The sequence below is a fragment of the Lagopus leucura genome, unplaced genomic scaffold (assembly GCF_019238085.1).
Source record: "Lagopus leucura isolate 7727_CA_CO unplaced genomic scaffold, USGS_WTPT01 Super-Scaffold_100015, whole genome shotgun sequence".
In the NCBI taxonomy this organism is placed as follows: domain Eukaryota; kingdom Metazoa; phylum Chordata; class Aves; order Galliformes; family Phasianidae; genus Lagopus; species Lagopus leucura.
Genome location: NW_024962269.1, coordinates 17,109,827 through 17,134,593, shown reverse-complemented (window position 1 = coordinate 17,134,593; position 24,767 = coordinate 17,109,827). Strand labels below are relative to the sequence as shown.

The 24,767-nt window shown below is 46.8% G+C and overlaps 1 protein-coding gene and 1 long non-coding RNA gene across 12 annotated transcripts in view; one reads left to right on the top strand and one right to left on the bottom strand.

Annotated features, from left to right (window-relative positions):
- The window catches only part of GOLM2 (golgi membrane protein 2), a 20,883-nt gene extending 4,297 nt beyond the window's left edge, over positions 1-16,586 (top strand). Inside the window, exons 2-10 of one of the 2 annotated variants that reach the window (XM_042876130.1) lie at positions 479-533; positions 1,393-1,495; positions 2,496-2,586; positions 3,387-3,531; positions 4,354-4,434; positions 4,795-4,893; positions 5,371-5,544; positions 10,697-10,864; positions 14,910-16,586. In XM_042876130.1, the coding sequence (XP_042732064.1) occupies positions 479-533; positions 1,393-1,495; positions 2,496-2,586; positions 3,387-3,531; positions 4,354-4,434; positions 4,795-4,893; positions 5,371-5,544; positions 10,697-10,864; positions 14,910-14,983 (990 nt within the window). In that variant the 3' untranslated portion in view covers positions 14,984-16,586. The remainder of the gene's footprint in view (positions 1-478; positions 534-1,392; positions 1,496-2,495; positions 2,587-3,386; positions 3,532-4,353; positions 4,435-4,794; positions 4,894-5,370; positions 5,545-10,696; positions 10,865-14,909) is intronic. The other variant, XM_042876131.1, reaches the window with a different exon arrangement.
- On the bottom strand, positions 9,718-24,767 carry LOC122182656. Of its 10 annotated transcripts, none has more exons than XR_006179901.1 (4): positions 24,591-24,767; positions 18,648-22,467; positions 17,706-17,821; positions 9,718-17,049 (listed from the first exon to the last, which is right to left on the bottom strand). It is a non-coding gene; the product is annotated as an uncharacterized LOC122182656 (long non-coding RNA). The 10 variants fall into 10 exon arrangements; XR_006179903.1 differs by having other exon boundaries at positions 18,648-22,464; XR_006179896.1 differs by lacking the exon at positions 24,591-24,767 and having other exon boundaries at positions 18,648-18,791; positions 18,866-24,293.

Below are 24,767 nucleotides of genomic sequence, written 5' to 3'. Positions count from 1 at the left end.
GTGTGCATTTTTATCTTAACTTCTACTGCTTTCGTTTGTAAAAGCAAGAGAGCACACTTTTGCTCCATGACTTTGTATACATTTCTTTCTATTGCAACTGCTGTTTTTTCCTGACTGAAAATACCCAACACGTAGCAGTTATGGAGGTCTACTGGTGCCAGACTCTCTCTTAAAAGTATAATTTGTGTTAAGAACTTAATGTAGTGTCACATTAAATATTTGCTTAAAATATACAGCAGGTAAAAGATGTTTTGCTAATGGTGCTGCTTGTTTATTTTTATAAACTTACTTTGACTTTGGGAATCCATTGCCCCCTTTGCAGCACTGGGATGCAGGGAGCTTACTGCAGTCCTGGCACAATCTGCTCTTTTTCATAACGAAAAAAGAATGAGTGAAGAAGCATTTGAATCTTTACAGTCTAAACCCTCTCTATTCTGCTGAAGACTGTTTGCAGCAATGGAACATTTCTGCCTTTCAGGTGAAGCTGCAGAACAACATATCGTACCAGATGGCAGACATACATCGTTTGAAGGGTAAGGAATTCGTGGCCGTGCTGTACTTTGTAACTGCCCAGTGCTGCAGGGTGTTTGCGGGATGGAGTGCTGGTGTGCTGCAGAGGCTGATGTGCACAGTGCTCGTTGGCTGAGTGCTCTGCACCTCAGTGCACGGCTGGTGCCCACGGCCTCGGCGCTCCTGTCTGCAGCAAGGCTCTGTTCTGGCACTGCTGGCTTCCAAGATGCTGCAGTTGTTTTCACGACCAGTTCAGTACAGCTGGCCCAGCAGTGCTGGAGGCCTGTAGGGCTGTCCTTGCAGGTGTTGGAAACGTGCAGTGGGGGCAAATGTGGGCCAGCTAACGCCCAGGTTTGTGCATACCTGCAAACAGCATCTTGGCCTTTCTGCCTGTCTGTGGGGCTGCTGTTGGCATTTAAATGGTTATCTGTGTCCTGAGAAGCAGGAGAAAAACCATTGGAACAGTTGTATCAGTTATTTTTGGAGCAGTGTGAAGATACTTCCTTGGTACATTTGTTGCTGAAGAAGGGCGGCTTAGCGGTGCTCCTGTGTTACTCAGAACAACAGATTCTTTTTAGGAGACTGGGGGGGTTTCCCAGACAGGTGAGATGGCACTGTGTGCCGCTTCTGGACAGAAGTTAAAGAACAATTCAGCCTTTTTTAGCATTGGTTCTGTAGTATTGGAGCTGCTCTGTATTCTGTAGCGATGTTTGGCATACTGAAATAAGGTGGCATCTTTTTCAAGATAAAGAATCTTTATATGTAGAAGAAACGACAAAACTTGAGCAACTTTTAAACTCGCACAGCAATAGCAGATGTGTTGCCGTGGGGCGTTTTGCATTCAGATTGTATGTTAATACTGACTTGTGCTCTTTGGCCCAGAACAACTGGCAGAATTACGTCAGGAATTCATCCGCCAGGAAGATCAGCTGCACGAGTACAAGAAGAACAACACTTACCTGATGAGGAGGCTGGAGTACGACAGGTATGTCTGCTGGAGGCTCAGAACTGTCCTTTGTGTGTGTGTGACACAAGTCTGCCTTGGTTAAAAGACAGGTGAATTGTACATGCAGCCCTCAAACTCAGGTACCCGTTTGATGACACAGCTTTAACTTCAAACATTACAATCAAACATCTAGCTGTTATTCTGATATAGAAGTGAGATATGTATCCTGTGCAAAATCTAATTTGAATTGTTCAGTGTTTATAATGTTGAGATCTGAGTTAACGAGCGTGCGGAAGAGTTTGGTGAACAAAGTTCTGTAAGCCACTGGAATAGTCAGGTCTGCCCTCCTGACAGAGAAATGCATCAAACCGAAGTTAAAACACCGTGTGTAAGTGAGATTTCAAGCACGGTAGAGCAGTGGGGAGAACTGGTCCTTCTGAAGCTTAAGGAATGGCAGAGATTAGCACTGAGCAGTGCTCAAAACTGTTGTGGAGAAGCAGATATTCTGTTTGTGCTGTGCTGGGTGTCTGCAGGTTTGCGTGAGATGGGCGTCGTGTTGGCTTGTGTGGATCTGTGTGCCGTGTTAGAGACACTGGGAGACTCAGCTGTGTGATCCATGGATGTTGTTTGGGTTGGTAGCAGTAACGGGGTCCTGGTTGTGCTGCTTCTGTGCTGACAGCCACGGGAGGCATTGCTTTCCAAGTGGAACAAATACGTGCTGATGACAGATGAACTGGGAAGCTTGGATTTTCAGTTGCTTTCCAGGTTTTGGAGGAGAGCCATTCGAGGCACTTCTGTTATTTTACTGTTTCTGTGCTCTGTCCTTGTTTTTCCAGCTCCACTTTTTTCCTGTATTCAGTCCATTTTCACTCCATACACATCTCATTCCAGGACAGAGGGTTTTGGACAGACTGTTCTGCTTGCAGCTCAGGTTTTGCTTTTTGTGCCTCTTCATTTTTTGTCCCTATTATGTTTATGGGAGAGCGGATATAACAAATCCAACAAACGAAATATGACTGATCATGTATTTCTAATTAAGTCTGCAGTGTGGGCAGCAGATCAAGGAAATGAGAATGCAACATGAAGAAAACATGAAGAAATTAATGGACCAGATTGTTCAGGAACAAAAGGTGATGCAGAGTTACGTTCCTTTGAAACAGAAGAACCTGAAGGCCTTTGGTTGTTGACGCAGCAGTTCAGATATATGAGGGGTTGCACATTTCTCCTCTGAGATTTGATGAAATGCTGGGCTGGATGTCAGTAAGGCCATCTGCCCGTTTGCTCAGCCACTGAACTAAGCCTTGAAGATTGGGCTTCATTCTTTGGTCTGCTGTGAGTGGATTTCAGTCAGATCTTGAAGTTTAGGATTGCTTTTAAGTCTGTGACCTGAGGTGTAAGGCCTGGGGTGTCTTTACCACTTTGTGATCTGTTTAAGAGCTGAGATGACCTTAACTTTCTTACCATGGTAATTTCTTCTGTGTGCCCATACACTCTTGTTTATTTGTGAATTGCACGAGGTAGGTGCCTGCTAGAGGCAATGCTGGCTTATGCAGAACCCATGGAAATAGCTTTCCAAGTTCTCTGCTTGTTCCATATCAGATGAAACTAACGTGTTGTGGAATGGTAATGGTCGTCTTGCCATTCCTTTGCAATAGCTCAGATGTTATTCACAGTTATGAATGGTTTGGCTATTGTATGGATGCCACAGTGCTTTACACTCTGTTACGTGCCCAGAAGCACAGCTCCAACTCTCAGGACTGAAGTTCATATATAGAGGACTTGTGCTGTTGTTTGCTTTGGTGAACATCTGATTCATAGATGTGATTTGGTTTGTCCAAAGCAAATCTTAACTTTATGGTGTTCTATGCTTGTTTGTTTTTAACTTTCACAGCTGTGCTTAATAACTGTTCTAATTAATTTGTTCTAACAGGCAACGCAGAGAATTCAGTCCATCAAAGATGCTGAGATAAATCCCAATGGTGATGACCAGGCAATGTCTAAGATTGTTCCAGAGGTGGAAGTTAAAAATGCAGAAAATAACGAGCTGCCTTCAGATCGTGGTGTAAATGGCAAAGGTATTTCCCTTTTTGGGTCATTTCTGGTGTGTAGTGGCCAAAGGTGTTGTGTCCTCAGTGCTGTACAGAATCACCTGCAGCAAAGCAATGAGTTGCATGTGGCTGTGCTGAGAGTTGAGATGTATCCAGAGATTGTTGTGTCCTTTCTCTGGGCCCTTCTGTGAAAGCAGTTTCTTGCACAATTTTGTGTTCATCTTTATCATTTGTTTGGCATCTCCTTCCTCACGTGGCCAGCTGTCAAGCAGGGATTGCCACTGTGCTCACTGTGAAATGTCTTGTGGTGAGCTGGGGAAGGGGAGTATTGGTGGAGAGCTGGGTTCTGCCCAGAGGAGGCGAGGAGCATCGAAATCTGTGAGAAGTCTGTAGCTGAGAAACTCAGCAGGAACAGTGGGAGCCTTTGATCACCAGGAGCTGTGCAGGAAGCTCTCAGTGAATAACTTGCAATTGTTTCCTGCCTCCAAGCCCCTCTAAAAGGTGTTTGGGTTCTCCTTGCTTCTACTTCTGCTGCTGAACCTGCACCTTTTTCTATCAGTTTGGTGTCTTTTCCAGGCGGTTTCTTAAAGCAAGCTTTTCCCACTCAGCTACCAAGAGCAGTGCATCTGTTTCCCATCCTTTTCTGAGGATTGCTTGGACTGACTTTGGGATCAGCACTCCACAGCAGCCTTCAGGACTTGGATGGAGCAGTGTGAGAAGTCTTGTAGCTGGATTGTCAGTGTGGGACATTTGCTGTGCATGATGGACTTTTCTTCTGGTCTTAGAGACCTCCTCAAGAGGGAAACAGTCTTAATGATTAAGGTAGAACATCTTGTTTTTGTCTTGCAGAGAAAGTCAAACCAGGAGGAGATGCAGGCATGCCTGAAATAGAAGACAATGACCCTGCTAAAGCTGAAGATACTCCCACTGGTTAGGAGAAATACTCTAACTTTCACGTTAGGATTTTTGATCTGATTTGTATTCCATGTGAATATTACGTGTTTCATAATGAGCACAGAGTTTTAAAAGCTGTCTGTGCTAGTGAAGTTCAACTGAAATATGGGACGTGAAGATTTCTACTGTTTGTTACAGCTTTGAATCCTCAAAAATGAGCGCTTCAGCGCTTCCAGAAGTTTGGTGTTGTTTTGGTTTTTTTTTTTGGCCAGAAGTTCTGTACTGCATATTTTCATCCAGGATTTGAAAACAAAATGTTTGTAGGATTGTCAGAGGAAGAGGAGTTGTTGTATTGTTGGTTTCACATTAAGGCTTTTCTCAATGTTTTTGTTCTAGCTATAAAGAAGCCCCTTATTTCAGCTCCCAGAAGCGATAATCATCAGTCTGTGCTACACCCTCCAACTGAACAGCCCCACGCTCCAAATCTGGCACCAGGTAAAATGCTGACTGGCAGATGATGTGCCAAACTTCCCAATTAATATCTGCTATTTTATCATGGAAACTTGGTGCAGGTGGCCAGCACTCTCTTCATTTGGTACTATTACAGAGAGAAGAAAAAATGATTTCTGCTGGATACCAGATTGAATGCATTCTTAGTGTGGGCTCCTGAGGCACTGTGGTTGCTGCTTACACGGTCTCCTCATGCTCCCTCTTGTACCCAATCATTTCTGAGCCTTTTGGTCAACTTCAGCCAAATTTGACAACCAGAAGTTACAAAGAGAAACGCTTGAAGATTTCTCCACTGGACAGGAGAGTGTAGTAGAACTCAGTAATCCTCTGCGTGGGCACTAGTTGGGGTTGCAGCAAATCATCAGGAGTTGATTATTTATTAAAATGTGATTATTTTTTATGGTAGCATTGAAACCTTTCTTTGGAACCATGCAAGCACTGAATGCTCTCCTTTTTCTGTAGGTCTGCGTAGTGACAATGATGGAAATGCTGATATTGCGAAAGAGAGACCTCCAAACTCTCTTCAGCACTTAAATTTTGGTGAAAATATGGAAAGTCAGAATGAAAACAAAATTGAAGCAGACCATATAGACCTTCAGAAAAGCAGAGCTGTCGACTTGCAAAAGATGAAGCAAAGTAAGTTGGTGAATGTCATATACATCAATACAGTAGGAGAATTGTTTTGCTGTCCATCTGTTCTAATGCTGCTTATTTGGAAAATAGGAACCATTACAGCAGGTGATCTTCTGGAGAGTAAGCCTGAAAGGAAACGTAATGTTATTGTGTCTTTAAAGCCAAACAAGCACTGAGCATGTCATTGCTCATATGTAGTCAGCCAGCATGTGAAAATCATGTGCTTATTGGCATTCAGAATGTTTCAGGACAGTACTGCATTTAAATAGATTGCTAAGTTAAGACTTTTGGTCAGTGCACGATAGGGTGACTTACATTCATGTTGTGTTGCCTGGCTTACATACGAGTTTGGGGCAAACTCACCACAAGTCAGCTCTTACACTGGGGAGCTTTGATGTTGTTTGTCTGTGTGTTGGCACAGTGTGTTCTCCAGAGCCCCTCTCTGCAGTGATGCCAAAGAAAGAAGCCTTCACACAGGAGCAAATCACACATTGCTTACAGTGTGTGATGGTAGTAATGCTGATGAAGCGTAGTGGGTGGACAGCAGGTAAGCGTCTGCAGAAATGCCCGTGGTTTCTCTGCACTGTTGATTCTGAAATGCATCTCCACCTTGCAGGTGGTGCTGCCATGTTTGAGCTGGGTGCTGTACTGGGTGCTCCTGTGTGTGCTGTGGGCACACTGGCTGGGCATACCTTCACCAGTTGTTTTCAAAAACTCATTCCAGCTGTTCAGCATTTGGGTGACAAAGGCACGATTCCACGAATACAAACGTATTGCTACAACATTTTCTCTCTGTTTTTACCTGAGCAAGGTGTGGATTTTTAATTACGTGCGCATTATAAACTCAGCTTTGAATTTGTTTTCACTCGGAGGTGAGGCAGCTTTCCCTTAGACTTTGGTTTCTGTGATCAGAATCTGTACTCTGAGACAAAGCATTACATGTGAACCCACAACCCTCTTCTGAGTCTGAAAGCAGTAAGGAAGGCTTCTGGAGTGTTCTGCCAGTAAACGCCGTTAGTTCTGGGGCTGGGTGAGCAGTCCTGCTTTTGTTGAATCAGGATCATGAACTGGTTTAAGCCTGGAAAAGCCTTCTGGAAGCACAGGTGGCCCTTGGAATCATGAAGCTGTGGAGGCCTTTTTTGTCCTGTAAGGGTTGGTGCAGGAAGTTTGCTTTGTTAAAGTTGTGTCAGTTTCTTTCCATGCCCCAGCCTTGTCTGGCGCTTCTCTAACGTGGAGAATTGGCAGGAAAATTCCTGGCTCCTAGCAATCATTGAACAGTCCTTGAATAACATTAAAAGTAAGCTGAGAATAGTGTTTACAGAAATAAATGGAGTATTTCTGGGGTGCTATTGTGAAACAGAGGTTCAATTGTAATAGGGCCTGTGAGCTCCTAGTCAGATTTGTGAGCTGATAGATGTTGAGGTATAATGGCACCAGGTGTTCAGGTGTGGGGCATTCAGTGCGTGCTCTCCTTCTCCCCCACCCCCCTGTTCCCCCACGAGCTCAGATGCTACAGCCCATAGATGGTGCAAAACCTTATCAAGAGGTTTGGGAAGCTATCTGGAGTAGTTTCTGAGCCTTTAACAGCTTTGAGAAATGCAAGAAGATATGTCTGAAAAGTGAAAGGAAGGAGGATTTGAGGAGTTCCAGCAGCCTGGCCTTGATATCCAGAATGAAAGATGAACAAATTCTCAGTCAGTCTGAATAGAATAAAGTGCTTTATGTGGATTTTTCAAGAACAAACTATGTCAGTGATAAATGTATATTCAGAGGAGCAAAAGCAGCATGGGACTTCGTTGCAGAAGACTAATGGAGATTTGGTCAGGAATAAATTGCTAATTTATGGGTGCATAACTTTATGGCAGACATAGGAAGCAGTCTGGAAAAAGCAAACAGCCACCAGGTTTACAGAGGTGTGTCTTTTCTCAGCCCTGCTGCTGGCTGGTAAACAGGATGTAAGAGGGGTGCTTTCAGCAACGTGGGAGTTTGTAAAACGTGAAAGTAGTTTGCAATTAAGAATGGAAAGTCAGGTGCACAGGACAGTAACAAGCAGAAAATGAGCAGTTCAGTAGAAAGCGATAGGCTCAACAGTCACTAACAATGTTTTCTTCTAGAGTGTGTTAACAAGAATGTCAGGGAGGAGACAAATTCGGAGTATGTTCTCTGCTTGTCTGGTGCTTTGAGGCCATCCTGTGGCTCTAAATGACAAAGATTGGAAAGGTGAAGGCGGAAGGAATTGGGTGGGGATTAAAATAGGAGGAGGGAGAAAGATCTACAAAGAGCACGGCGGAATGGATGGGGAGCAGGCATCTGCTGTGCTCCTGGAAACAGATGATAACGAGCGCAGGCTTCCGTTACTTTAATACCACTCGTGGCTCTTTCTGGTGAGATGAGGCTGTTCAAATAATACAGTAAGTTACATTAATTCAGTAAATAGTGTAGCTCAAAATCAATGTGCAGTTTGCTCAGTTCTTCTTCCACTTCACGTATCCCGAGATGTCCAAGACTGTTTAGTTTATCAAATGAGCTTCTTGCAGAACCTGCACTCTGTGAGCGGCTACATCAGAACGGACACAGCCTCGTGTTTCAGTTCTTGACTTTTTACATGGATTGGCTGTCTGCCCTGGGAATGGATCAATGCATGGGGGGCAGGAGCAGTGATGGAAATGGCCCCTCTGAAGGCTGTGGGTACCTGAGAGTCAGTAAGCACTGATCAGCTTTTGCCCTTCCACGTGATACCTTGCATCATAATGATGCGGTAAGGAAGAGGATTTCTTTCACATCTAGAAACCTGCATTAGTTATTTCTGTAAGATCCGTTTCCTAATTGATCAGCAGTGGCCATTTTGAAAGGTCCACTGGTGCTAAATTAGTTCTTCTGGCCTAGAGGAGAGCAGCTCCAGCATGCATCTCTCACTGCAGACGATTGCTTGGCTGGGGTTTGGTTTCTGGGCGCTGCCATCTTGTCTCATCCCATGAGCTGATGCACGCCAACAACCTCTTGTTGGTTGGGCTGTCACATCTGCCCAGCTTCAGAATTGTGAAGCTTCTTCAGAAATACGCTTTCTTTTTTCAATTTATTAGCACAGATTTTAAAAGGATTTAAAAATTGACTTTGGTACCAGGTGTGGAGGTGCCAACATGGCAGCTGTATGGTTTCAGAAGAGGCAGAGGCTGGCAGAAGTGCAGCAGACGCACGGTGCTCATGCCTGGTGCCTGGGGGGGGAAGTGGGAGTGCAGCAGGGCTGCAGCGTGTGCTGCTGTGTGAAGCTGTCCTGTGAGGTGCCTCAGGGTGAGCATCAGCAGCTGCTGCAAGGGCTGCACGAGGGTCCAGGTTAGCGATACCCAACTACTATCTGAGTTCTTTTGTCAAACACTCCCTACGGCCTTTAGCATCCACTGCATCCTTATGGGACATCGCACTGCTGTTATTCGCCTCTCCCGCTTTGCGGCAACGTTCTGCTCACTCAAACAGCCCTTGTAGTGCCTGGGTTCCAGACAGCAGCTCACGTCTGCAGTGAGCTGAGCAGCAGCCCACGACGCCACCACGTGCTGCTGGGACAGATTCCAGGCAGCGCTGCTGCCTGTGCCTGGTTCAGCAGGCAGCTGGTGCCTTGCTGGCTCCCGTTCTGCTGGCCCAGCTCCCGGTGCCCCAGGAGCACGTGAGTGCCTTGTGTCAGGGCTGATGCCCTCCTGGTGCTGGGCAGGGAGTCACCTGCTGCCTCCAGCCCTCAACCTGGCTCTGCGCACGCAGTCGGTGGGGCGCTGGGTTCCCTGAGGCCTTCCTGATGTTTTAACCTTTCCTTCTGTCAGCTCACACTTGTAGCATTTCTGCACACCTGCAGCCCTGGTTTTTTCCGTAAGTTAATCACTTTCAGTTTTTCTCATTCCTAACTTTATATTTAACGTGCAAATTGTGCAGTTGTTTGTAGAAGACAGCGTCCAAAAATAAAGACAACATCACAAGGATTAGTGAATTACAGAGATGAATAGAGAGTGAACAAATCAAACCTCTGATGTACAAACACATCCTAGGCAGCAGTGTCTGTACATGTGAGGGCACTGGCTGCCACCCTTCTGCTTTTCAAGCCCTGTTACTGTTTCTGCTCTGAATTTTATATACTGCCACGTACCAGTTTTCACTGTTTTAAGAGAAAAATTCATTTTCACATCTGTCCATTGTGACCCAAACACTTTTTTATTCCTGATGTGGAAATCATCAGTTTTACTTCTGTGTTTAATTGCTTCCAACACGGATCACTTCACATCTGCCCTGGCAGGCCTTTTTCTTGGTTTGTCTCCAGTCTGCAATGATAGCGTTGCACTTCGACCCCGTTCTCCTTTACACACAGTCTCCAGCCCCGTGCCCTTGGTTAGTGTTGCTTTCTTTAAGCCGTGGACAAGCAGACTGAATTCTGTGGTCTTGACCGTTTCTCCTTTGTACCTCATTACACACCAGGTCTGAACTTGATGTTACGCCATGGACCTTTCACTGTGTGCTCGTTTGCAGTCGTTTTACAGTTGCAGCTAATTATTCTTCTAGTTTGTTGTTGGAAGAATTGTTTGTGTGGAACAGTTGTTAATTCCTTGCTGTGAGACAAAAATACTGCAGTTGGAACATTACCTGGGTGTTACCCACATCAACTGGGGGCCTGAAGAAAAATCAAGGCAGGTCTGTGTGAGGTTGGTACCCTCGGCAGCACGGCGCCCATGCTGGAAGCTCCTTTTCCATGTACAAAGTCAGCAATGTTTTGCTCCATTTTTTTTGGTTCAGGAAAACGTCTGGGTACAAAAAGTTTCCCTCTGTGCTCTTCAGCATTTCGTAAAAGCAGAGCACATTTGTGGTGTGCTTGTAGATAACCAGCAGTGGAGCTTTTTGTATGGGTGCTTCCCCTGCTCCTTCCTGCAAAGCGAAGCCCACAGCAGGCAGATCTCAAGCCCCAGTCCAGAGCCGTCGAGGCCATGCTGTCTCCATGGAGGTGTTCCTAAGCAGCACTGTTGTCCCTCCTGCACACACACTCTCCCTTCTACTCCCTTTTTCCTCCAGTCAAGCTGCTACAGAAACCTGAATATCCTAACCTGCAGGCTGCTTTCATTTAGAATCTTCCTGTTTCTTTCCTCTCTGCTTCTGACTTAATCCTTTGCCTACTTCGCAGGCCGATTCTTTGATGAGAATGAATCCCCTGTTGATCCGCAGCAGGGTTCTAAACTGGCAGATTATAATGGGGATGATGGTAACGTGGGTGAGTACGAGGCAGACAAACAGGCTGAGCTGGCTTACAATGAGGAAGAGGATGGTGATGGTGGAGAAGAAGACGTCCAAGGTGAGCTTGGGCCTTATCTCCATCCCGCTGTAATGAAATCCACACTGAGTGTTCTTGTTGAATTTGTGTAAAGCCCCATTAATTTTGGCTGATCTGCAATTTGTAATACGGAATAAACAAGCTTTAAGCGATCTTTAAAATTCAGCTCGCTTTCCATTTGAAAGCAGTGTTACAGCAGCTCTCAGAATATTCCCATTGCTTATTTCAATTTTGCACAACTTCTGCTAGGGAAATCGAGATGTTTCAAATTTTAGAAGTGGTTTTCTAAACACAGACGTGGTGCATAGCTGGCTGGGGACGCAGTCTTTGGCATTACACTTCTCTACTTAAAACTGCATCAGTGGTTTTTGACTCCTGCTAACTGAAGTCACACCTGCACTGAGGTGGCACACATCCAAGTCCCAGATATCGATTATAGTGTAACTTTTTGTGCATCCTACACAGATTCAACAGACTTTGGTTCCCCTTGTCAACCAAACTTCAGAACTCAGCCTAACACCCATCCCTGCATGTTGCCCCCCATGCATGCGTCTCACTGTGTCACCTCTCTGTTGTTGTCTGCCGTGCAGCTGCCACGTTGTCTGCCGTTCTCCATGTAGTTGTTTGGTAACGTCTTGTGGAGGGCTTGCATGTCTAGAGGTTGGAAATGTCTGCTGAAACATTTACAGTATTTCCAATTAAGGAAATGATGCAAAATAAAGGGGGAGTGCAGAGGATGGGAGGGCTGTAACTCCTCAAGTTCTGTGTGCACCCTGATTTTGATCCTTGCAATGCAGGTTTTTTAACTGGTGGGTTGTCAATGATTTTATTGTCATCCAAGCATAGGAATAGGAAAAGCTGATAGAATGCAGCTGATTTCTGTTAGTGTGCACTGCTGCATGCAGAGTGTGCAGTGGCTGTGCTGGTAGTTTGAAACACAAGAACAAGCACAAGAACGGTATGGATCAGAACCCTGGGCAATTAATTTGCTCACTGATGAAAATGAAAAGTGCTGCTGCTCCAGGTGACGTGGGCTGGCTGCTACACTTCCATTCCGAGCTGTAGCAGGGGACTTTAGTTGCTCTGGATTACAAATGCCCATCCCTCTGGGTGTGCTCTGATGAGGTTCTGAACGGATTGTTAAGGCCAGCTTCCAAATGAGTGTAAATAGTCCACATGGCCTCTTGTACTGATGGGCACTGCCCTGTGGAAGCAGGAAGCTGGTTTCTCAGGGCCGTGGTTTTGTAGAGCAAAGGAAAGCACGGTGTGGGGCCTGTCTGCTGTGCACTCTGCAAATCCGAGCAGTGGTGTGGATTGAGTTGAGTTTTGGTCGTTATTTAGTTCAATTCTCCCTCATGTGCAGTGGGTGATGCCTGGCTGCTCTCTGCATCGCTTCCTTAACTGGACTTCAAAGGGTGACTCCTGACATGAGTGAGTCCCAGTGCTGCCCTGTGCTGTTCGTGTGGCTCAGCCTGCAGGCAGCCTTCTGCAGCCGCTGCCTCTGTGCCGGGCAGAAGATGCCCAGCAGCACGGCGAGGCAGCAGAGCAGCACTGCAGGCCCTGCAAACGCTGCACTGTGCCCCCAGCACGGAACTGCCTGCTTACCAACACTGCTGTGATGGCTGTGCGAGAAAACCAATGGCTTGAGGTAGCCAGAAGCAATATCCAGTGAGCTGTGAACCAGTACAGGTGCCTTGAAGGGTGCGCTGCTAGCAGCTTATGCAGTGATGGGCTCAACATGGGAGTGAGTGCTGGAGAACTGATAGAAACCAGAGGTTGTGGTTATGCAGCTTGCTGTGTAGGAGCTGCAATTGAAAGTGGCCTCAGAACTTTCACTTGCTGATGTGACACCTCTCAGCTCAGGGCTGTGGTGGCTTTCGCTTTGGACTTTCCTGCCCAGTCTGTTCACATCTGCACAGACAGAAGAGATTTTGTGCCATGTAGTGAAGATTGAAGGCTGACCTGGGGGCTCTTCCTGCAGAACAGCTCAGGCAGCACATTACAACCTCTGGCTTCATGTTCCAAACCATCCGTTGCCTTGTCTCCTGGTGACTTGTTGGCTTGTTCTGTGTGGAGAGCAGTACTGCCAGAGCAGCATTTTAGAAGTGTCTGCTTTAGGTTTTGTACTTAATTTACCAGCAGGGGAAGAGAAGGTGGAATTGTGGGATTTTGGAGGAGTTGTTATAATTGTTTGGAGGTTATAAAAAGAAAAACCCACTGAATTTCTGCCTCAAAACTAGTAGGAAAACATCACGTGGTTCTGCATTAGGCTAGAACAAAGCATCTGGTATGTGTAAACAAAGCAGTTTGGTTAAATGTGTTTTTCTGTTACCACTAAAATTGTATGGGCCTTATGTTGAAATATAAGGAAAACAGAGAAATTGGGGAGATGCCCTCCTGTGAACACCAGCATCCAAACTGGCATTTCTCCTTTCAGTTCACCTGTTTGAAATGCAAAGTGAAATGTACACTGCTGGCTTCTGCACCAGTAGATGTTTGGTGGTGGCAGATTATACCAATCAAGTGATGCCCACATGCTTTATTAGTGGCTTCTTCCAAACAACAGCGTGTGTCACGCAGATAAACAAGCCTGTGCCAGTGGCTGTAGCTGCTGGTGTACCTGCCTCACTTGTGGGCTGATAATAAACTTGTGACTGTTTTAGAGCTTCAGACAGGTTATCGTCAAGCGATCGGCTTAGTAAACTTGTGGAGGGGCAGCTGATGGCAGTCACTTGAACTCTGCTTTCTGCTCCTGTGAACTAGCATCCTTCACTTGGGTGTAAGGCACACCGTGAGCTTTGCAATGCAGCAGAAGCTTCTTGGTTAAAACACGCTGGACTTTCAGGACCTCTCTTCTTGTGGGACCACGCAGGAGCCATCTCAATGATGGCAGCCAGAATAACGTGCCTCAGTAGTTCTTGCAAGAGATGCTTCAAAATATATTTTCCTTGATTTTACTTTTTTTTGTGCACTACAGTAAATGAATACAGCGAGGATGAGCAAGTTTTGAGCATTTGTTTTTATGATTTTTCACGAGCCTCCAAGTCCCAGGACTAGGAGTCAAGAAGTAGGAGAGCAGCAGGAAGCAGGCGTGTGGGACCTGCAGCGTGGAACGCCTTCACTCGCTCTCCCAGCCAGGGATGAAGCAGCAGCCACCCTGCAGAGCAGCAGAGCTGCGGCGCTCCGGGCGCTTTGCATCAGCTGCAGGCTGCTCTGCACGCGCTGCTCTGCTGCACTCTGCTTCCTGGCTGAGCTGCAGAACAACGGCATGTTTAAGAGCAGATGTTTTGATGGGTGATGATGGCTGTTTATTTACTGCTTGGTAGCCTGACTGGATGGTTGTGTTTTGGCTGTGAAGAATGCATTGCTGATTCCTAGCAAGGCTGAGGGAATACAGATTTCTATTGATAAGAAGCATGGAAAGGTTGAACGCTGCTTTTTGTGCTTTTAAGAGTCCTCCAAGTTTTATACTTGAGTCTGATATGCAGGATAGCAGTCTGTAACAATGCTGATAGCACAGGCAATTCAGAGTATCATTTTTCAAACCTAAGGCGTAAGCTGGAAGAGTATCAGCTCCTCTGCAGTTTGTTCAGAGCCTTGGAGGAGGCTCACAAGGACTCCTCTGTGCAGGTCCTGTATGGTTCCCAACCTCTGGTAAAACCCTGCAGCGTTTCAACTCTGCCAACTTGTAACCCGTGCTGATGTAACCTTCCAACATTGCAGAGACTTTCTGGTTGGCTTTTAGTGGGAGAGTTTCAAGCCCATAAAGGAACATTCCCAATTTACAGTAGTTCTGCAATCCCTCAAGTCATCAGATGTCTGAGATGCAGTTGGAACAAAGCTGGAGACGCTCAGTAGTGTGCAGTCACAGTTTGTCAGTGGGGACAAACCGCCAGGTGCTGCCAGCAGGCAGGGCCTTGTGCTGCCCTGTTGTCCTAGGGGACTCCATTCCCACAGGCAGACGAGGTGCAGGTGGATGAGTTAGCACTGTGTTCATGGGAAAGCTTGCTTTATCTTTTGTTTCATTACCATCACATGAGAATTGGTCTGAATATTTCCATTGCAGATGATGAAGAAAGAGACCTACAGAACGACCTCGTCGATTACAGCAAGCCGCGCTTTGGTGACGGTGTTCTTTAAGGCTTGAGTTAATTGGGAAATGCAGATGAGATCTCAACTGAAGAACTTGAAGTGCTGCAAAACTGAACCATTTTTACTTTGCCGTTTCATACTTTAAAACAAACTGATAATTAAAGATAAGTATACTCAAAGTTAGGGAAGCAACAGAAGGAAACAGTTCTGTACATATGTACATAGTTGTACTATTGCAAATTGTATTAAAATGACATTTTTGTTGTTACATTGAGCCAATTACTTAGACTGTACCTTATCTGTAAGAATCTTGACATTTAAAACAATATTATAAATAGGGGCCGAGTTGTTTCTGCAAATTAGAAACCTTTGTAAACTGGAGAACTTGTACAGTTTGTATCTCATGTACCAAATACACTGTGGAAACAATGTACAGCCAGAGGACTCCTTTTCTACAGTAATTCCTGTATGAGCAAAAATACTCTGCTTTTTTCATGAGTGCTGTGTGTTTTGTGTTTTGCAGGTGAGCTATTGTTTGAGAATGAAAACTGAATGCTTAAAAATTGCTCCTTCTTTGATGTAAGTGAGGAAGGACAGTGGCACAGGCCTCAGAAGCAAGCACCATTTTGATTCTCACGTACAGTGACCAAAACTCATAGCTAGAGCTGCAGATCAGTGGCAGCAGAGTTACAGTCATTTGATACATCCTGAGAAAGTTGTGTAACTAATAGCTTATCTTAAAAGCTGATATAAAGAATTCAACACAGCTTGTAGGGGATCTTTGTGCACGTGTTAAAGGAGAGAGAGCAGGTAGTGTGGGGATGGGGGAGGGAAGAAATCTGCATCAGCATTGCAGGAACCTGAAGGGAAGGCACAACCCCTACCCTCCCTAAATACCTTGTATGCAGAGTTTAACTGTTCCAAGAGACTCCATCCTGTGTTGCAGTCACTCAAGTTCATTTACAATGTAATACTTTGGTACAGATCTCTCCAACCATCTGCCACTTCCACCTTTGCTTTTGTGTCTCCGACCAGTTTGTAAGTTAGATACTTTTTGTATTATGTGTTGAGCACTTTTCTGTATTTTATGGAGATGATTCCGTTGATCTACAGTAGTGGAAAATGAGGTTATTAACCCAACCTGCTTCTCCAAAAGGGCTACTGTGAAAAGAAATTACAGGACCTCTGACATGGGTGATTGTACTCTCTGTATTCAGGTTCCAGTCTGAAATAACAGTCTTGCTTGATGCCCATTCAGTGGACCTTTTACATTTCAGAAGTTGCATGATTTTTGTTTTGCTACATTATTCTGCTAATGAGTCTTAAAACATATGAGAAATAAAACATCACATTCTGGTGATGCCTTGCAGTGGTTGGGTTTTTTTCCTCTGGTGGTGGTGTTTGAGGCCTGACTTCTTCATTACGTGTCTGAGAGGCAGGGGGGGAGCAGCCCTCAAAGCAAAGCGCTGGGCCTGCTCTGCCTTGGATCCATACTAACATCACACAGGAAGAAAAACCTGTACCAGGATTATAAGAATAGCAGTCACAGTAAATGCCATATTTAAGCATTGCATTTTTTTGGTCTTAAAATGTAATTTCACCCTGAATTAGGTGTTCTAATATATTGGGTTCTAATAAATTGTTTAAAGTTTGTGAGGCTTCTGGCTCTTTTGTTTCCTTCTGCAGCCATATCAAAGTGATTGTGGCTCCTGAAAATCAGATTAACGCAGGAGCTGAGTAGTCTGGCATAGCAGCAGTGGTTACAGCTGCTTGCTAAAAGCCAACTCCTGTGAGTTGGCAGTGAGGTGAGGACCTTCCTACAAGCCATACAAACTTTCTTGTCCTATCAGGACAATTACACTGTCAGATATTTTTAAGCAACACGTGAGCTTCAAATGCAGTACCTGTGTAGTGGGTGTGAATGTGGGTACCAACCTTGGCAGCAACTCCTGAGCTGCTGTAACAGATAGACAAGAATAACTTGGCATCGCTGTACCTGCTGTAAAATCCTCCCAGAATCCCTGGCTGTAGGGTCTCTGGTGTTGTGCTGTACAAAAACTTCTCTGGGCAGCTCTTTGCACGTTGCTTCTGCGCTGCGTTTCCATCCTTGAAGCCTATGAGACCGTTGGTCAGACAGGTTACTGTGGAGGTGTACAGGGAGAAGCCTACAACCACACTGCCCTTGGTAAGTGCCCACATACACACTGAGGTCAGTAACCTGTTATTATGGGCAGCACACTGTGCATGAATTGTAGGCTTGCTTTACCCCAGTGTTTTGAGAGACCAACTGAAGCACGGCCCGTACAGAAGCATGGTTTGATCCCCATGGGTGCCCTTTTAAGGAATCTGGTTTTGGTCACTAGGCGCTCTACCCTTCATTATTTAGTGATCCGCTGTTTAAAGAATTTTATTTCTAAGGGGAATTGTTCTGTCAAACAAATTCCACTTGAGTGAAAAAAAGTCTGTGTTCTTTTGGGGAAGTGCCAATGTTTTTAGAGCAGGTTTTTTTTTGTGGTGGCTTCATTACAGCTGTTTTCTACACCATCTCCCCTCCCACGCCGGCAGTGGCTGCTTCCCCACCTCAGCAGTTAGCCCCGTACCCCCACCTCATCCCCTTTCTCCTTCAGGCCTGCAGTTCTGCCTTACTGTCCTTTCCCAGCCCTTCTGAACCGCATCACTGCTGGGTGCAGCGAAGCACCGCAGCGTTCTGTGGCTGTGCCTCCCCTCCCCTCAGCCAGCCCTTCCCATCACTTCACACTGCAGCACCGACCTCCAGCTCCGTGCCTTTCCTTTAACATGTTGCCCTTCACCAGCTGGGAGCCACTGCTCTAGAGGACTTGGGACATCCAGTTCATATTGAAGACAGACATCTAGGCATGGCTTGAGCTAGAAAACACATACAAATGTCCGAGTCACTAAGCTGAAGACGCAAGACTCCAAACAGAGGAGTCTTCATTTTCCAAGGATCCCCAGGGCGCTCTGCCCTCAGCTCCATACAGTTGTGCTCATTGCACACTGCCTGCAGTGAGTCCTGCGCTGATCCCGTGCTCAGTGCTCAGCTGGGATAACGGCCTTCGCCGGCTCTTCTAAAGCACACGTCCTCAGAGGCAAACAGCTCAAAGAAATGGCACCTGCTTCATTTCTACAAGCTGCTAAAGATTCCAAACAATCAGCTCTGTGTTCCCTGAGCCATTATATGTTAAAAAGAAAAGTTTGCCAACTAGCTTAAATCTGTAGTTTCATCCAATACCTCTTTCACCTTTTTTCAAGTAGAGGCCTAAAGAAGTGATGAAAATGTGGCAGCTTTCAGGTATGTGGAAGAGAACAAGCTAGAAAAAAATGCAACTCATGCATTTTCTAATAACGTTCCTTCAGACAAAGGCTCACTTAGAAAACATAAATCATGGACCTGGCAGTGTGCATGTCTATAACTAATGTGTTCACGGCGTATCGGTTAGCACCACAAGATCAGCTCATGAGGAGCAATATGAATGACTAACCTATCTGGATTTTATTTTTTACATCCAGTTTTGAAATCCTGAAGCCATTTTTCTGAGCTGATACCCGTTTCCATGGAAACAGCAGCACACAAAATGTTGACATATTTCAAAGAGCGCTACTCAAATATCTGCTTCCCTCAAACCATCAGCTGAACTTCAGAACAGCATTTGGTGCATGCGGTGGAACTGCTTTACAAGGAAAATCAAGGCACCTTTAAATGATGGCCCAGGCCAGATCTTGTTGTTTGAGCAGTGCTTCCATACAGCTAAAGCAGCGTGCAGCTCCTCGAGTTCCTGTTTTAAGGCTTGTGTATGAGCAGCTTTTCGTCCACATGGCAGTGCATGGAAGGAGTCATCTGAAAAGCAGCAAACGAGACCAACAGACCTCATCCTAGCTTCTCATAAACTCACATCCCTCTTTCATACGCACTTCCAGGGGCTTCAGTTCACCTTGCCACTTTGCAGTGCTGAGTGCTCAGCATCGTCACTGCTAAGAAGAGGTCAGGAAGTGTGGTGAAGATGAGCGCTGTGCCAACAAGCTGAGCTCCTGGCCGTGCTGGTGGGAAGAGGACTGCATCTGAAACTGGACTAGAAAGCACAGGTTAGTTCAGTCGCTCTAGTTTTTGTACACTGAGTTTTCATTACTTTCTTCCTTTTCCTCCGCTTACTCAGGTTCATAAAGAGTAACAGCTGTAAAGCACACACCAAACCAAGCGATGGTTAGTCATTGAAAAACGGGTTTCCTACTGATTTGAGATCTAAGGGAAACAGAGAAAGCTTTATTCAAATGCAATGAGAAAAATCTACGTTTTGCCCCAGGCTACATCTGAGCAACCTATATTAACTTGTGAGACACGTGGCCAACTATTTCATTCTTTCTTAAAGACAGCCCGTATTTTAAAAGGTGAAAAACATTTGCATTTTACAGCTGAAGGGGACACTGCTTTTGGAGGAGAAAGTGCCTCTGCCTCCAATTCCTCATCATCTCCCCCATTTCTCATTGGAGGACAGTGGGTACGGAGCACCCAAAGGGTCCCCGATCTGCCCCAACCCCCGTAGCACAGGGAACTGCTCCTCCTGCTTTGTGCTCACCCAATACAGGTACCTGCGGCCAAGTGGGGGATAAGAATTAGAACAGCTTTGATAAAAGTAAAGCTTGGAAACAAGCAAAACAAAACAAAAGTACAGAAATGAGTATTTAATAAAAGTCTCAAGCAGCATACAAGAAACAAGCAGCTTCTGAATGCGTGCACTTACCTGGAAGCCCTCCACACAATTCAGCCCTTTTCTGCTTTCTTCTTTCCATTTCAAAAGCCCAAGGCTGTAATGGCCACAGCGGCTGCAGGGTCACAGGGCAGAAAGGGAGTAAGAAATGCCTGCACTTCCACACTGCCTGAAGGAGTTCTGATGTCAACCAAGAAGCTGTGGGGGTGAGCTGGTGTTCAAAAACGGCTGCAGTATTTCTGTTGTCCCAGCCTCCAAACGGCAGCAGAACTGAGGAGCTGCAGAGCTGAACCAAACGCGGGCAGCTCGGAGCTCAGCCTGCTGGAGTGCTGTCCTTCAGGGACCAGATGCAGAGCGCAGCTCCTGGCATCCAGTGCAGTAAGGGGGGATGACAGCAGAATGCTTGTGAGCTACCCGCATCCATGTTTAAATCTCTACCAGCCTAATTAAGAGTTTTACGGCTTCAACGCACAGTACAGATACCAACCAACGCGTAACAGCCACATGAGGAAGCTCCTCCAACACGCAGAGCTGACAGCACACCAAGGACCAAGGAAATCCCTGCAATTGTCCCATTTCCTAAAGATTTCAGATGCAAAGACAGAAAAGAACGAAGCGCCTCTCCGCTCTGCATAAATAACCAAACCTGTAAAAGGCCAATTATGAACAGCTGTACGTTAAAAGCACAAGTCCATGGAAATGAATGTTCTGATGCCAAAAATATTTTGCTCAAGGTTAAACTGAGAACATACATATTCCTAAGCCATTTTTGCTCAGCGAGAGATTGCAGTACTTTGTTTTATGCCCAGCCCCAAAGAGAAATCTGACTTGAAGAGACATTAGCATACAAACAGAGCAGGACCTTTCAGAGCTTGGGCAACTGTTACTCCGTTACAGACGGCTCAAATCAATTAGAAAATACCTGCGCTTCTGTTTAAAATATGAGTGCTCTCACACCTCAGGGACGTACGTGGGATTTGAAGCTGGTGGAAATTCAGCATATTGAAATGAGGGAAAACAGCCACCAGCACCCGGCTCACGTTCTCTGCCACGGCTATTTTCCCTTCCTCCCCTCCTCCCCTGGCCCAAAGAAGGGTTGGAGATGAGACCAAGTTTTCCTCTTAAGACTATTTAATTCAGTTTTAAATCTGTTACGCATGGAGTGAGAGCGGCGTCTGTCCTGCAGAGCGGGAAAAGCCTCACACTGCACTGACACAAATTCCAGGTACTCCTGTAAGTAACCAAAGGAAAACAATCAGCAGCCAGCCAGAGGCCTTTCTGCCAAGCCTGACGGCTGATTTCAACAACAGTGAGACATCCAAGTTCCTGCAGTGAACAGTCAAAGAAATACTGCATTTATTCTAGTTAGCTCCAGCCACCAATTCTATTTATGGATTTTCAGTAGGCAGCTTTTCCCAAAGCTTTCCCCAAGCTCCATGGATCCCACAGAAGCAAAGACTTGCTGTTGAAGCTGACCTCCTGGAAAAGTAGGAAACCCAAAGCGATGGCTTCCACCTGATGGAACAGAACCACGTTTTCCAGAACTGCCAGAGCTGCAAAGGGCATTCTGCTGAAATTATTTCCAGACTAAGGTGACAAGACGAAAATGACACTAAATAACCAATGAGTGACATATTTTATTAAATGTTAAGAGTTTACATTTTCATACAGACAAAATCATAAACAGTGAAAAATGCAAGGCCTACAGAACAAAAGAACTCTAGTAAGCAAGCACTTTGCAATAGAAGATTACATGTTTTCAGTGATTCACAGCATGATCTGCCTGGGAAACACACAGGGTTGGCTAAGCTGCATACAGGTTGTCATGCACTTCTGCTTCAGTTTAATTATATCTGCAGCAGACTCTGCACAAGCAATCAAATCCTGAAAACTCTGCAATAAAAGGCTGAAGCAAGCCCCTCACGTGCGCTCTGCTGTACGAGCTGCAGAGGCAAAGCCCACACAGAAAAGGAAGAGGAGCCAGCTCTTTATCTGTCACTTTCTGGTGCAGCTCTGGAAAGCTGGCACCCCTCAGCTCCTCTGCACACACAGCCACTTACTGCTCACTTCAGACTCCGGCGGATCTGCCTGAACAAACACGTGTGTGTGTACTTGTGGTATGCCAAGAACTCACCACCACCCTCAGCTGCGCTCCTTCCCAAGCAGAAGTAAGGCTGAGTGCTTCCAACAGCTCGTCTCACCGTGCAGAAACAGTGCAGCGTTCTGCAGCAGCTCGAACCTTCTGGCTGACTCCAGCACCAAGGACACTGTGCCTCTCCAACACAGCACTGGTTTAAAGAGAAAGTGGGGCACGTATACTTATTTACTGGATTACACTGGGACTTTCAGACACACAGAATCAGGGTTATGGTACATGCGCAAGGACTTGTGCCAATGCAGGAACACGAACACTCCCAGTCCTGCCACCCAAATCTAACTCTTCCCACGGAGCAGCAAAGGCTTGCTCGTATGGACACTCCACAGTTCAACCTCCTGCAGTCGGACCAACTGCTGAAGGATGTGTTTTCATCCCTGGCAGATTGCTCCGTGGCTGCAGACACCTCAAAGATGTTCTGTGCTAAATCGAACACACATTTCAGTTGGTTTAAATTCACGCTTGCCTTTGTGTCTGAAGAGGCGCACAGCACCATATGAATTCTGGCTCCCTCTCTAAGTGCAAGCAGTCAGAACAGTAAGTCTGTAGCTGCTCCTGGACAGACAGATTGCATGACAGACGTCTGGGCATGCAGAGCAAGCACAGCCTGCGAGCTGCTCCTCAAGTAAGTCAAGTCCGTGGTTGTTCACCTACTGAACAAAGCGTATTCCCTTCAGATAAGCAAGAGAAATAACAAATACTAGAAATAGATAATTTTAAAATTCTTTCACCCAAACAAGAATTGCTTTGTTTAAACAACTATTCCTCACAGCCATGGAAGTTAGCCCTGTAAAAAACACGGCACCTGAAGGCAGGTGTATGCAGCACCTCACCAAGAGCTGGGCTCACGCACACAGAATCTCTGTGACAAACAAGGAAGTGACTCTAAACAAGTCCTTCGCAGTGAGCACAAAGCTAGCAGGCCAGCAAGACTTGAGAACAGCAAAAAGAGTTGGAAGGAAGTCACGAAGAACGGCCGTTCAAATGAACATTAACAGAGTATAACATTTCAACACCGCGCAACACTGCTGGCAACGATGGATTTTTTTCCCTCAGTGAAGAAAACACGCACCTAGAATATCTCAGTTGGCAGTCCCTGCAACTGACTGCCAAGGGAAGAACCCGCCGTCGCCGATGCAGAGCCCCTTCTGAAGCAAGCTGCCTTCCAAGCTTCTCATGCCTCGTGTGCACACCCGGCAGCACCGCTCAGCTCCTCGTGGCACAGTGCGCTCCCACTTTATGAGTGAGGAACAGGTCACAGCAGGTGGACCTTTGAACTTGAGCAGTATGACTTCATGTATCCTCACCCGACACGTGACAAAGTTCACAACCCTTCTGGTCCAACAGCACCCCCCGCCCCTGCTCTGAACCAGGCACTGACCTCCGCGGATACAGAAAAGCACAGTTCTTATTCCCTACAGATTACCAAGTCACGTGCTTCAGCATCTTCAAAATGTTTTCTTGGCTTCTGCTGCGAATGCAGGAGGTGCTTTTTGTGTTCTTACAAATATCTGTGTGCTTTGAATGCAGCTGAATGGTTTCCTCTGGCAGTTAGTTTCATTATAATTACATAGCTTGGAAAAGCCTCGCCACCTATTGTTTTTCAAAACTCCCACTTGATGAGTACCATTGAATGTCCTTTTGGGCTTGTACTATGAGACATCACAGAGTTACCCTGCCATACTCCTCTTAACGGACTGTCAGACAGTCGTAATTAAGTTTTACCAGCTTTCCAAGCTAACCTTTCCCACAGCCTGTGCTTACTAAAGTGTTTAGAAATACTGTAATGCTCTACAGGAACAAGGCCTGTTCTGAATAACGACTGCACTGCTCCCACCGCAGCTTTACTCCCCGCTTCCTGGAGAAACTAAGGTAAAATTAGTTCTATGATGTCTTCTCCTAGGAAAGTGAGAGTTTTGTGATAAAATTTTAAACCAATTCTTGGCTCCGCAGCAGCTGATGTGATACTGTTTAACAAACCAATAAATAAGTGACAAGAGAGCCAGGAGTTCTGTAACACAACTCAGGTCTGAAACCTGTGGGGGTGTCAACGGGTATCGGAGAAGGAAGAAGAGCACCCCGAGCAGGTTTGTGCGCACGGGTGCCTGAGAGAACGTGCATCCGAGCGACAACTTGAGAAGCTGTCCGAAGGTCGTACAACACTGATGTGAGAACCACGGATTTGCGGATGAAAGCACTCCCAGCCATTAGGAGAGGCGAAGCCGGCAGCTCAGCGGGCTGTAAGCCCTCAGTGCCAACCCAGCACCGCCTGCTGTCCTGGACGGGACGGTCAGGATGCTGCGTCCTCAACATCTCACACGAGAGGCCGCCGAGAATTAAAAAAGTAAAGCGGGAACGAAACTTCGCGTCGGACCGTCCGGGTGTCCCGAAGCAACGGCTCTGATCGCAGCGCCGCGGCTCGGAAACGACGGGAACGCCGCAGGAGCCGGGCGGGAGGGCAGAGCGAGCGGCCCGGCCGGGTCCGGTAATCTGGCGGGGAGCCTCGCAAGGCCGGGCAGCGCCGCGTGGCCGCTTCATCCCAGGCAGCGCGGCAGAACGCCGCTCCCGCCACCGCGCTCCTCCGACCCCAGCGCCTCCCGCGGGGCTGCGCGGGCCGGAGAGCCAAGCGCGGGGCGGCGATGCCCCCGGCCGCACCTCCCGGAGCGCCCCGCCCCCCCGCCCCTCCCTCACAGGTTCCCCTCCTCCCGCCCGGCTCGCGCCCTCCCCGCCCCTCAGCCGCTCACCTCCCCCCTCGCCCCTTCCCGCCTCACCTCACCTCAGCTCGGAGCGCAGCTCGGCCCTACAGGCGCTTCACCGCCGCACCTCCTCCTTCCTGTCCTCCTCGCGAGGCCCCTCAGCGCCACCCGCCGCTCCCGGCACGGGGAAGAGAAGGAGGAGGAGCGGGAGGCGGCTGCCCGCTGCCCGGCCCTCTCCGATCCACTCCCTCAGCCCG